Source organism: Dermacentor silvarum, chromosome 10 (assembly GCF_013339745.2).
Source record: "Dermacentor silvarum isolate Dsil-2018 chromosome 10, BIME_Dsil_1.4, whole genome shotgun sequence".
Classification (NCBI taxonomy): domain Eukaryota; kingdom Metazoa; phylum Arthropoda; class Arachnida; order Ixodida; family Ixodidae; genus Dermacentor; species Dermacentor silvarum.
Window position 1 is genome coordinate 24532398 of NC_051163.1, and position 14296 is coordinate 24546693.

Genomic DNA, 14296 nt, shown 5'->3' on the forward strand with positions numbered 1-14296 from the left:
CCACGTGCTGCAAGGTTTTGGGGAACAAAAATTGAATTTCTCACAGTGAAATCCGTCAGGAAAAGGGTAAAGTCCGACTTTACCATTCGGTGTCGGATTCGCCGTCGGATTGTTTACCAATCGGCGTGGGATTGTATTTTGAATGTACGAGAGAGAGAGAGAGTGAGAGAGCCAGACAGAAGAAAGGGGAAAGGCAGGGAGGTTAACCAGATGGGAAGATCCGGTTTGCTACCCTACGCTGGGGAGAGAGGGGAGAGGAAGGTAAAGTGACAGGAAAGTAGAGATAGAGAAAGAAAGGAGCACAGATACACAATCACAATCGGTCACAGGTGGCACAGCACAGTGGCACTTGCAGCACTGTAAACACATCTGTCCGGGCTAGAGCCGCTTGTCCAAGCCTGTTGCCCTTAAAAACTGCAACAGTGCCCTCGTCACCCTCCGCTGTGATGGCTTGTGCTGTCGGCATTCTAAAATAAGTTCCTCTGTTAGAGGTCTTTGGTCAAAACGCGCTAACGCGTGTACGAGCGATCGTCTCTGTAAATTGTAGCGAGGACAGTCACAGAGACGGTGCTGAAGAGTCTCCTCGCTACCACAGTCATCACACGAGGTGTCGTCGGCCCATCCGATTCGGTATGCAAAAGACTTGGTAAAGGCCACTCCTGGCTATATTCGAAAAAGTATAGGGTAGCTTCTCGACGGCAGAGTCAAGCTGGGATGCAAAGGCGTAGAGAGGAGTCTAAGTTGTGCAGCCGGTCGCTTTGATAACTTCCTGCTTGAATGTACGAGAAAACCTAATTCTGCTACGAGGAAACTTAAACACAAACCCCTTTTTCCAGCATTTCTACCAGACCTACAGCCGCGCGTTGCGATGCGAACGGGTCCCGATAACGCTATTGCGTTCTACTCTTAAAGGCGAAGCTTAAGCGACTTCCAGTTCTTTTTTAAACAGTGATGACCGGAAAGTTTGCGACAAATATGGCCGGACCTGGACCACCTGAATTCTGCAGGAGGGAATGTATTAGGACGAAAGGCCAGCATTCTTTTTTCCGTTCACGTGAAACTGTTCAAAGTGAGACGACAAGGACGATCATCCGCTGGTTGTCCTGGATTCAGCTCAGATGTCAACGCGCTCGCCTAGCATGCGAGATGTACTCGGTGTGATACCCAGCACTGCCACTCTTCTTTTGTTTCTACACGACGGCAGCAGTATTTCTTCCTTGTGTGCGTGTGCGCGCGCGCGCGCGCGCGCGCGTGTGTGTGTGTGTGTGTGTGTGTGTGTGTGTGTGTGTGTGTGTGTGTGTGTGTGTGTGTGTGTGTGTGTGTGTGTGTGTGTGTGTGTGTGTGTGTGTGTGTGTGTGTGTGTGTGTGTGTGTGTGTGTGTGTGTGTGTGTGTGTGTGTGTGTGTTTCACGTTTGGTGCCGTTACTCAGCTGACTGTTTCCTCGCTGACAAGTTGAAATATGTATGTCCCAGCTTAGGCAGGTGCATGAAGATTTACAGCTACAACTCTTCGCAAACAACATTGTTGCATATTTCATTACGCTCTTCGATACACGGTGCTACGGAAAGTCGGAGGTCTGTGTGCAAACATGAAGAACAGATGAACGTCAGACTACTTCCGCGGCCGCTCGATGAAAATGTTTCGCCGCGCCAACTGTACTTACGGATGTATTTTAGCTCTGCTGACAGGTTGATGTATAGGTTTTCACGAGTATTCAGTCATGCACGTAACTGTGTACACGGATTGGCACGGCTTCCTGGATTTGTTTTTGTCCCTTGAGAAACCGAATACACAACAAGGTATTCGTTCCGTCGTTGGCCGAAATATAAAAATAAAGAAAAAAATAAAACTAGTTAGCAACACACTTCGTCACACGACGCGGCGTATGTGTTCAGCTCTTGTATCGGGGGACAAGAGAACCTCAAGTTCCTAGAAATGAGAGACGTCAGACGGATGCTTAAGTTCACGCTCACCTCCTAACGAGTTCCTTTTCAGAACAAGCAACAATGGAATTCAGTGGAGTAACGTGTCTTGGGACAAAGACAATTCGCGAAAGTGTTATTAAAGGTGTGAAATTGAACAGCGATCAAGTAGAAGACTATGAAAGATGGATTGTGGACGACGCATTTTATAAGTCACTGTTGCAGTATCTTCATGAAATGGACCTGCATGCTTACATCTAACTCAATTATGACGTTATACCGTGTGGCAACCCAAGCGGGAAATTTTTTTTAATGACTAGATAGAACTATACATTTTATTGAAACAAGACAGATGGTTCACAGGATAGATACTGGCTTGAACTGATCAACATTGGGGGAACGAGGACTGGAGATGATGATGATGATGTTAATTATTATTTATTGGCAGTTCTTTTGAAACAGGGCGGTGAGAAAATGCCACCTAGCCTGCTTGAGCTAATCAGATATTGTATACACGCTTATCAATGTAGCATCTTGCCTACTTATCAACCTATCGCAGCCATCTCAGATGATGATGATGATGATGATGATGATGATGATGATGATGATGATGATGATGATGATGATGATTTAATGGCATCCCCTTTGAAACGGGCTGGTGACAGATAGTCACCTGCCTCAGCCTACCTACCGCCATCTGGGGGTACAGAAAAAAGAAAACGGATAAAAACATTTGTGGTTAAAGAGCACGCAATATTTTGCCTTGCAACCTCCTTATTATTACTGATGCGGTTATATGTTTAGTACTAGTTTTGTTGCATCCCCGTAGAGTGGATCACACTTATTTTAAGTGAGATTTTAATTAATGCGTGCCCGATTGCTCTGCGTATTAATGCTCCATGCATATTGTCCACTTTCGGTATGCTACTCAAGTCTTTTAATTTGCGATCAATATCTTACTGATTTGCACGGCGTGTTTATAACGCGTTCGTACTTTCTAACTTGATATTGTTTGCGCCCACACTTTTACGCAAAACCCCATATATCCTTCTGAGTCCCGAGTACCTGCAGCTATTGGACATACTCGCTTTTCAAGCTAGTTTTTATTGTCTACTGGTATGTTTACGAATGCGAAAACCATTTTTTTTTTAATTTATATGCTACGGTAGGATGTCAAAGGCTGCAGCTCCACGTACGTGGAAGACGTAGTCATCTCCTGATCTTTTTTTTAGAGTAAAAACTACAATTAATTGCCTAAACGTAGAGATGAAGACGGCACTACGTGTAGTACATTGCCATGTTGCTGCTGCATCCTGGATTTTCACGGAATCTCAAAGGATTCGAAGCACGCTTCAAGGCTGCTTTCCGCCATCTGTGACAGCACAGGGGTTTAGGTCAATTTAGCTTCAACTTTCTCGAAAGCGGATGACAAGAATATGAGTAAACAACTTCTGTACAGCTTCAGATGCATATGACATCATATCGAGAATGAATATTTTGTGTAATTCCGTCCGAGGGAATTTTGAAAAAAAAATATAAGGTGCAATATGTTGGACAAGGGGTCTTAGGAGGATATGGACATTTGATGTAGTGTAAGTAAATAAATAAATAAATAAATAATAAATAAATAAATAATAAATAAATAAATAAATAAATAAATAAATAAATAATAAATAAATAAATAAATAAGCTGTCAATGTGTTGCACACATTATCTGCAGCATGATTCGACATTGCAGCCAGTCGAGTATAAATCAAAACAAGCTTATATTTCAGGAGCGGTCTCCTTAACTTCTAGAGTCTCTCGCTACTGGTGACGTTGGCGGATGAATTGTTTCCCGTTAATTCTCGAGGAGGCTTCCAGCAGCAACGGTGCCGTTTCATAAACCGTGTACCACATTTACCATCCTTTCAGTTTTGCGGTGGCCGAGCACCAGGTCGGAAGTCTCTTCATCATTGCTTCACCAGAAGTCACCAGGTTGGCATGCAAGCAAAGCGACTGCGACACTAAGCGGGGCTGAACGCGATGGTGCAAGGAGGCACCTGCGACACCATTTTTAATTAAATGTTACGGAGCTAGAGAGCGATTATGCCGTGAACGCATGTTAACCTCGTGCAATGCATATTTATACGGAGCTAGCGATAATCAAATCTCGTAGTTTATACGCACAGCGCAGCACACTGCCTGTCACCTTTTATGCATGCAGATAAGAAATCGTTCGCCGAAGAAAAAAAAAACATTACACGCAGAATCTCCTGTGGGAGTTATCCTAATTGTGCGTAAGCATTTGCTACTAATCGCCTGCCGTTTCGTCGTCGTATGCTGGTGTGTTATGGTATAATTGCTAGAAACAACGCTATGGAATCGTGAAACGGAGAACCGCGGTTGCAACTCCGAAATGTTAAGACCAGCATGATGCGACGAAGATGCGAGTAGTACAGCAATGTTCACTCACATTATAAGATGGTGCGTTTGGACGATGCCGCTGATTCGTGGAATATGAGCACTGGCGTGCTGTAGTACGTTACGTAATTGAACAGTGTCACGTTTGGTGGACCTCGTACGTAGGACGTGGTCGATGATGCTGCCTCATCTCGATGCGAACCGTTATCAACCGTGATCAAACGTACTCCGGTGCGGCGGCGTATGGCACGGCCGCGCGGGCCCTATATCTTAAAAGCGATCTGCGATGGGGACGAAGTGCGCCAATTGCTGATTGCTATGTTAGCGCTGTGTTCTCGCCGCTTAGTTTGCGTTGAAGCGAGAGGCAGCACGAAGGTCAATTCGCTCGCTGTTGCGGGCCCTATCTTGAAAGCTCACTCCAGCGTTTTGACAGCGAGTTTCCGCGGTCAAAACGAGAGAGATTTATGCATGTTTGCTTGTGCGCGCGTGACACCATGCTTGTTAATTTAGTTAGTATGCCTATTATGTTTACAAGTTGATACAGCCGATAAAACTACTATCCTTACTTCGTATAGCTGTCCGTACCCATTTGCTATCGCAATCGATGTTTCGCCTGTCGGGCGAAACTGCGACTTTTTTTTTTTTTTGGTCAACATCGATTGACGTGAGCAAACAAACCAGCTCCATCCCTCTGCGCCTGCCCTTTTCGTACGTCCAAACTTTACCGAATTCAAATGTCTTTCCACTGGAACAGCGAACAGTGGAACATTTGACATCAGGTTTCCCATAGGCCGCTTCGCAGTGACGCCAATCGGCCAGCACCGAATGAGGGCATGAGTACTCACATTGAACCTCCAATGAGAAGAAGGCTTGACGTATACGGAAGAGGTTAGCTTCCGTGTAACAGAAGGGGCATTGATTGTGCAACGGCTTCACTCATAACGTGAGACAGGGACAGTGAATGACACAATACTTCCGTGTCGCAGTGTATTGATAATATTCCGCCACAGCTGCGTGAAAACATAACCAGCAATGTCCGACAACGATGGTCCAGTCCTACGAATCACGGGAATGCATGTGAGTCATAGCGCTACCCCGTATGCCATTTATCCTACACGAATTATTTCCCAAGGTTCATTCACACTATGGTATTTAAAAGCGCCCCTGTCCTTACATTTTGCCTGCGTGTCCAACCTTGCATCGTTATTGCACATGACTTCGATGCGACCACCATCCTTCGCATCATGATCGAGACTGTGAGAAAACAAATCTCTTTTTTTTTTTTCTTTAGAAGCGGAGCGTTTAGGATCGTGCATGTCTGCATCGCACTCGTCTCGACGTTGCCTGTACAAAACACTTGCGTGAAATTAAGCCGATAGCATCGCCACTGTGTCCAACGTCTAATGTACGAGAGGAAATGGCGCACTTAATCTTCTATTGCAACGTCTTAATACTTCAAGCCACCATTCTAATATTCACACTGAATGTACCTCTGGGATCGTGCCCTGAGTTGCAGTATGTACTTGGACATTGTACTATGGACTAGTGCCACCTGTACATTCCGCGCAAGGAAGCCGCTTTTAGCTTTTCTACGAGACACTGGTCTCACCGTCTCAAAGAGATAACTTGATGATTTATTTTTTGTCTGGTGTCTTTTATGTGTGTGCGTCTGTTGTACGTCGAACGCGCTGAGTGTATCATTTCATTTGTCATCGCACTCACCTGGAGTAACCTGCAAAAGGAGGCGTGCCGACAGACAGACCGTTCGAGTTTTCAATTAATAATCTCGATCTTTCTCTCTCTTCCATTTTGGTTTAAAGTGCCATGTTCATTTGATATTTAATACAGATGCTATCACAGCCTGTTGAAACGTATAGGGGTTAACGATGGGAATTACGTAACAAGCATGTCTCGTTCATATTTGTCTGCCAGGGTTATATGGTGTAATCTGCCGTTTCTAAACGCAGAAATGTCAAGGGGTGTTCTGATTTGATTTTATTTATTTTTCATTGTGAAAGAACACCATGGCTTGTCTCGTCTTTGACTTGATAATGCCTTTTTTTTTCTTGTTTCTATGCTTTGCTTACGGTCAGCAAATATGCTTACCCCGCCGTGGTGGCGTACCGGCTTTGGCGTTATTTTTTGGTTACGCAGAACAGAGCTGCGCATACTTGGCAAGATAACAGGGGTTATACAGTATTAGCGATTTCGCCGGCACTTTCATATGACTCTTGCACACCCATATATACGCAAATACATCCGTCGAGATGTCGATTTGGTTGGTCGCTATCAGCCTGGCAGCCAGGCAGCCACGCCAAACCCAGAAAACTAGGCAAGGAAGTCTGCGTTTTGAAAAAAAAATTGTGGGGTTTTACGTGCCAAAACCACGATCTGATTATGAGGCACGCCGTAGTGGGGTACTCCGGAAATTTGGACCACCTGGGGTTCTTTAACGTGCACCTAAATCTAAGTACGCGGGTGTTTTCGCATTTCGCCCCCATCGAAATGCGGCCGCCATGGCCGGGATTCGATCCCGCGACCTAGTGCTCAGCACCACAACACCATAGCCACTGAGCAACCATGGCGGGTAGTCGTTTTAAAAGCCTTCGTTAGCTGTAAGCGTCAGAAGTACAATCAGAAGTACCAGGTTGAAAACTATAATCACACTCGCGCGGTGCATGAATGCAGCTGCATATCGCTTCCGCTAATCTGAATGCAGGAGCCAGACAAAGCGCTGGTCGACATTTCCATTGTGCCATTTGGGATCCGGTAATCGATCCGTGATCCTGCCATTAAACTAGTGTCACGCGCGAGGGTATTAGCGGCGGACTGTTGCCATTCTTTCCTCCTGCATTTCTGGACTGGAAGGTTGACGTGATCTACAGCATTGATTACGCTGCAAGGTTGCCAGTAGGCTATTTGCTGTCGTAACCGTCTTTCAAAGTCAAGCAGTGCTGTTTGATCTGTATGCGATTTTAGTACGATGGTCACATATTTAGCATCAAAGAAAAAAAAAGAAAACGTAATGAAACATTTCGGAACACACATCCTGTGACTGCGTGCACTTAGTTTCTAACGTATTGCTTCCGTCTTCATGACATGGACTCGAGCCCGAGCCCAGCCAAGCCTTCAGCCTCAAAGAATGTGACAAATATCTGAGGACTTCTCAAATTTCACATTTCTTCGACGTATCATCTCATGGTTTGAAGCACGCGTGTGACGTAATACAACGTTCCTTTTGTATTACCCCCCCTTTCCCCCCTCCACCCCATTCCCCTCGATGGATGCCGCAACAGCACCTTCCTCATTCGGACTTCTATCCAAACGGTACTATCAGGACGTACCTGTACGCTACATCAATCGTACAACTCCTCTGGGATACAGCTCGGAAGTTTAACGTCAGGTAATCTTTTCATGCATGCTATTCTGTCGTTTAAAGGGCCCCTCACCACGTCTGGCTATCTTGAGCTGACAAGCGCAGTGCATATAATGCGCGCTAACGGTCGTGTCGTGTAGGCCCCAAAGTCGACGTCAATCGCGCAAGTGCGCTACGTACATGACCATGCTGTGACGTCCCTCTCAGTGACACGTGTGGCTTCGAGAATTTATTCAAGGCAACATCAGTTATTCGTTTAATCTGTTGCTTCTATAGACGAACTAAAGTTTAGAAAAATAATAGAACATACAAACTGAATGCCTGCGTGTTTTGGTTTTACTTCGCGCCGTAACAACAGAGATGTACTTCCGTTTCGTCTGCTTGTTCCCGTGTCCTGCAGTCGCGCGCGAGGAGAACGAAACTGTCATTTTCTAGCGTGTTCGAGCGCCGCGATCGTGCTCTTCCATCTACTCGCGCCTGCCTCAGTGCCATGACTGTGGCGTAGACATATACCGCTAATCAGGTGTTCTCGTGCAGAGCACGCAAGTTCGTCCGCTGCTCGAAACTAGACAAACGCAATAGCTCGAGCGCGTGACCGTCACCGGAAGTGCGCCACTCCAAAAAAAGATCGAGAGAGAGAGAGAGAGAAAAAAAAAAGAAGGCGGTACCCGTGACGTATCGTCACGCGATCCTCCGTTTCCGGTATGGGAGAAGGCAGGGAAGGAATTTCGCTTACGAAGGCTACACGGGGCAAGTGGGAGAGAGTGTCTATGTCGGCAATGGCGCTCACGTTCAGAAATCATGGGTTCGCGGCACTGCAGCAAATGTTTCCATCTCTGCTATTAATGAACTAATTTGAAAAATTGTTGCGATGGAACACTCCTTGGAGGTCACGCAACAACTTCCAGCGTATGAGAAAAATTTTCTATGTATTCTGATGAGGGACCTGTAAGAAAACAAATAGACATCAGTGTCACGTAACGACGCACACTGAGTTCGAAAATAGAAGTAATGCTCAAGTAGTTTCGGATCTTCATCAGCTACCATGTTGCGTAGCAGTAGCACCATGTTTTTTTTTTCTTTTTTTTATTCCAAGGACAGGAGTTTTGCACTTGAAAAGCGAGCACCTTTATAGAGCCATGAGCTGAAAATTGCGCTACAACCTTATGCCTCGCCACTACCTGATCACACCATCCAGCATTTAAAACTGTCGCGTAGAAAATACTCTGTGTACAGATATATACATCAAACAAATCAAGCATGCCATGGTGCGTCATTTCTGGTTGGGTATCGGGGGTCCAAACGCTTGAAAAGTTCGAGCTACAATTGCCCTTGAAAATGGTCAAATTTAGCATAGAAGAGTATATTTCGCGGAAACTGAAGCTCGCGGACTTGAAGTGCAGCGGAACCACACAGTAAATTGCAACCAGATGCGTCCGGAAATGGGCAGTTACTGTAACAAAGAACCAATTTTGGTAACATTTTGTTGGCAACAATAAAGGTAGAGGCCCGCTGTAAATGACAGAAACGTGTACGTATAGCTTACAGCTAAAGGAAACGTGCATTTTATAAACGCCGACTAGGGGCTTTACCAAGGTATCTTTTTTTTATAATTATACCGTGATGAATAAGAAGCACTAAGGGGCTAAATTTTTGGTTTGTAACAACGTCAATTAATGCTCAATATTGTCAGCCACGGCATGTTGTTTCTGGCGGCGGAAAGGGGGGAGGGGGGGGTGGGAGGGGGGGAGTCATCTGGATTCACCAGTGCGTGATCGTGGCTGCATCTAAGCGCTTGGCTCGTACCACTACGTACGCCGGAGAGTACCAAATTATGATAAGGCCCCCATGAGTTTCTTCGTTTGGTACTGGCACCGGTTAGTTACATTATCACCCCCATTGCTCTACTTATGGTAATCGATTGGTCAAACGCAATCATCCAAAGCACTTGGTGCGGAGTTGGTGCCGTGACCCATAACCCTTCCTTTACCGAGGGAGAACAACTCGGGCCACGATTCTGTTCCGAGTGGTGCTGCTGAAGGTGTATCGTTACCAATTGGCCCAATTTGCAATCCTAATGACATCGAGTTGTTGATTATTATGTTGATATTATGTAGTGGGGAAGATCGACTATGGTGTGTCTCGTGGCGGCGCAGCGGGGACGTTAAACTGGAACATTCTGCGTGTGATTTATGAGAAGGCGATGTCACTTTATGTTTGTCCGAGCAAGCAGTGTCTGCGTAATTATGTACCGCAAACACCTTGTGATGCAGTCAGAGGACTACCATTCCCCCGGTCAACATTTGGGGGATCCGACTGCCTAACGGCACCTGGACCGGCTTCCTCGGAGAACTTCAGAGAAACGTAAGTCTGCCTTCTTTCCCGTACGCCGAAACCAGTCGCTCGCTAGTTAGTTAGTTAGTTAGTTAGTTAGTTAGTTAGTTAGTTAGTTAGTTAGTTAGTTAGTTAGTTAGTTAGTTAGTTAGTTAGTTAGTTAGTTAGTTAGTTAGTTAGTTAGTTAGTTAGTTAGTTAGTTACCCTGACGATCATCGTCGATGGTATCTGCATAATTTTTTCTCGAGCGCGTGGCACATGAGCGCCACCGGTTCACAGCGGAGAGCACTCCGGCCAAAGCTCGCATATTGCAAGTCATCATGAACATGATAGCGCGTACTATTGGTCGTCGAATCGGTGCTTTAGGTGCATGTTGACTAGGCTGAGCTAGCAAGACGCGCATACTATGTGCTTTTCAGGTAAAGCTCAGTGCCTTGCATCGGAGTGGTACTGTGGCGCCACCTATAGCATGCACTTGGTGAATGACGACAGTTACCTGCGAAGTTTTGGTGCACACCTTTTCGTCTCCTCCCGCTTTTTTTGTTTCGTTTCATTGAGTAACTAGACGTACGTCACATAATGGGCTTTAGGCAATCTGAAATGAAGATCGATGATGCATATGGTTTTGTGGCGCCGGGGCCTGTAATGGCCAAAGAGAGCCAAGAAATGGTATGGTATAGTCGTTGGTATGGTGAACGACAAAAGGTATATGCAACATGGTTGTGCGGTGACCTAAAAAAAACATTCGCTGTGGAGTGCGAAAAACGTATACGTTTGAAAAATATGACAATGATACGTAGCAGTGGGAAATAAACCGACTCAGACACCAAGTATAACCTGCTATCACAAGTGCAATTTTGAGTAATTATGTATCTCGAAGGCACATGTGACATGCAAATAGCTTCAAGTACGGTGCTTCACACACGCCGCGGTAGGTTAATGCCTATGGCGTCGCGCTGCTAAGTTCGAGGTCGAGGGTTGGAAGCCGGCTGCGGCAGCCGCATTTCGATGGGGGCGAATTGCAAGAACACTCGTGTGCTTAGATAGGCGCACGTTAGAGAATTACAAGTGGTCAAAATTAATCCGGAGTTCCCAGTAGGGCGTGCCTCACAATAACATCCTGTTTTGCGCACGTGAAATCCAAAATTTAATATATTTAACAAGTTGCTTCACGAATGAGTGCCAGCTATAAGTGTAGCTTGAAGTAATAAAGAACAGCGAAATAGTAAAAAACTACTAATTCGAACTGCTTCACTAATGTGTTCATTCTAGCATTTGTAACAGATTTGGGAAGCTCCGTTAATCAGCTGCTGAAAACTTCTCTAAAACCCAGGAAAGCGACGTGGCATTCACGCTGTTCACGCCGACTGTCGAGCGGAACGTGTTGGCCGAGGCGAGCGACCCCGTCGGTTACGAGGAACTGGTCATCCTGGGAGGCTTCAGCGAAGACGCTGCGCACCAGATTAGCATCACCGGCTCATTCACAGTGTTCGGGATGGAGGTACGTAAACATGTCCGGAGTTTAAAAAAAGGACTGGTAGCGAAAATAAGTCCGAGGCCTGCGCGGCGCACGCAGCACAGTCACAACGTAAGCTCGAGGAGCGGCTCGATAGGAGCTCCATTTTCAGCAGCACGGACTATAGAGGGTCTCCTCGGCGAAGTCTCTTGCATCGTTTTCGCGAGAACGATCTGATCTGTCCGTCCGCCGTCGACGGCGAGCTGCGGCTTGTGCTGCTCTCTGAACAGCGGTCTGCTGAGCCCGACGTTGCCTGGTTGCAGCAGCGCGCGTAGCTCTACGATTCGCTTCTTCAGCAGCGGTTCGTACCTTGTGAGGAGGCGCCATAACGTGGACCGAAACGTAAACGCAGATATCGAGACTACGTGGCGCGCACGTCACATCCTCTGACACGTGGCACAATACGATGCGACTGCAACATCTCGTGACACCTGGTGGAATAAAACGTAACTGCAATGCAAAGTGTGCACGTATCGACGCTACGTGGCGCGCACCTCACATCACGTGACAAGTAGCACGATTCAGGTGTAGCACGATTCGATGCTGCTGCTGCTGCTGTTGATGTTGATGAACGGGGCGGTGGCAAGTAGTCACCTAGCCTGCTTGATTTTATCAGGTATGTCAAACACGTCTTTCATTCTAGCATATTTGCATACATCTCCTTAATCTTCTTTCTCTTCCTCAAAACTTCGCCATCTACCTTATACCGCTACCTAAGCGACTGTTACATGGCGTGCCACCTGGTGCAAGAATACGCAGTCGCAATGCAAAGTGTGCACGTGTCGACGCTTACGCGACGCGCGTCCCACGTCGCGTAACTCTTTGCGCGCTGGGACGCCTGTATAGAGCATGTTTCTGCAGCAGCTAGCAAGCGCTGGCGTGGCGCAGTGGTAAAGTAGCTGACTCCCGCGCAGAGTGTCCGGGTTCTATCCCGGCGGGAACTGGTTTTTTTTTTTCTCGTTCCTGGCGATAGCTGCGACGGACAGCATCGCCAGCCGAAACGGCTATTGGAATGAACCCATAACAGCCTACGTTGTAATAATAAAAGTTGCTGAAGATGGCGGATTCAAAGGTGGCAAGACAGTACAATATGAGAAGTATGTAAACAAATGAATGACAAGCAACAATTGGCAGGTTAAAAAAAAGATGAGAACACGAGAAGTCAATTCAATAACCATTGACAAATGGAGCAGATGAAGAAGAAAACGCTGTTGGTGTGTTCGATTTGGTGAAGTTCTCGATTTAACGAATTAACTTCCCGGTTCCATTGACTCCGTTGAATCAAGATTCAGCTCTGCATCATTTTCGTTATCTCGGATATTTTACTTGCTGTTCTACTCGTGTTCATAACTATCCAGGTTTGGTTGACGCTGCTTGGCTCTCTCGTCGTACTGGCTGTGGTCGCATCCCTGGCGCCCAATTTGGAGCACGGGTTCCTGTTCGAGTTCAAGAACAACATGTTCCGACTATTGGCCATCATATTCATGGAGTGCAAGTATACGTTCACATTTTTGTCCAAGAAAAAAAAAAAGACACGTGAAATGCAGGAATTCTCCCGTAAGGTAGCTCGTAAACTGACTCGAATGGAATTATTTTACTTTCTTTTTACTTCTTTTGTTTCAAAAGGGCCGGCGTAGAAAACAAGTACAACACACACGCACACATTCACTCACAAAGACGAACGAAAAGAGCATCACGAGCGCCTTACTTTGCACTGTAGCGAATGTGGCTGTACCCTAAAAAAAAAAAAAAAAAGAAAAAAGTGGCGTGAAGGAGAGGGGGGGGGGGGGGGGGTAATACAGTCACAGCCTTGAATGGCATTACATTAGAGGGGAGAAAACCGAATTGCAACCGCAAATTACTATATACCACACAACTGTCATGTACATTACAACGAGTTTTCGACAGGACATTTGTGCCATCAGGTAGTGCCACCGAAATGGCATTTTCGTGCGGAGTTAGAAATGCGCCATTTGTTATTGTGTTTAGTACTGTTTACAACATCGCTTAATTGGCAGCAATCTCTAGTACGCAATAGTGCTCAGGGAAAACAAAAGACTTCCTCAACAAGTCCATTGTAAAACAAGAAATAAGGAAATCAAAGACATTCAAGAAAGAGAAAGCTATTCAGCTTCAACCCGACTTTGACGTCTCCCCTCCTTCGATGCAGCCAGCCCACGGACGCCTCGTCAGTCCTCGGCGCGCATTGTGATCGCCTTCTGGTGGCTGGCGATGCTGGTGCTCACCAACTTTTTCACCGGCGAGATGAAGGCGGCCCTGACTGTGCGTCAACCGAGCGGTCACCGTGTCGACTCGGCCGCGCAGCTGGCCGCCCGCGTTGACATGAACGCGTACACGATGCGTGGCACCCTCTATCACCTGGTTCTGGCCGTGAGTCCATGGTTTATATAGACGCTTTGACTCTTGAAGCACAGCATGCCATTCAACCGTTACTCTTAACCATTTCCGTTCGGAAAACAAGCTCAGCTCGTCGAGCATATTATAAACGAGCCTAACTCGATCAGCGCTGTTTTAATTTTTGTGCAGCCCTCCAGACTATTTGAGCTTGCCCGTCGCTATGTACAGCCGGAAAATAGAATAAGTTAAATTTGTTCAATTTTCTTGCGACTTCTCCACATATAGTGTGAAGTACGTGTATTTCAGGAATGCGATGATTGTAAGGAACAAGTATCAACTCTGCCTTTCGGATGAAGGACCTGTGCCTAGGCTGCGATTAAATTTAGA

At 46.3% G+C, this 14296-nt stretch overlaps 1 protein-coding gene across 1 annotated transcript in view; it reads left to right on the top strand.

Moving 5' to 3' along the window:
• Positions 1 to 14296, top strand: part of LOC119431423 (uncharacterized) — a 142179-nt gene that overhangs the window by 84714 nt on the left and 43169 nt on the right. The window contains exons 2-6 of the mRNA XM_049657500.1: positions 7622 to 7728; positions 9975 to 10065; positions 11369 to 11536; positions 12910 to 13046; positions 13726 to 13942. Of these exons, the coding sequence (XP_049513457.1) occupies positions 11531 to 11536; positions 12910 to 13046; positions 13726 to 13942 (360 nt within the window). The 5' untranslated portion in view covers positions 7622 to 7728; positions 9975 to 10065; positions 11369 to 11530. The remainder of the gene's footprint in view (positions 1 to 7621; positions 7729 to 9974; positions 10066 to 11368; positions 11537 to 12909; positions 13047 to 13725; positions 13943 to 14296) is intronic.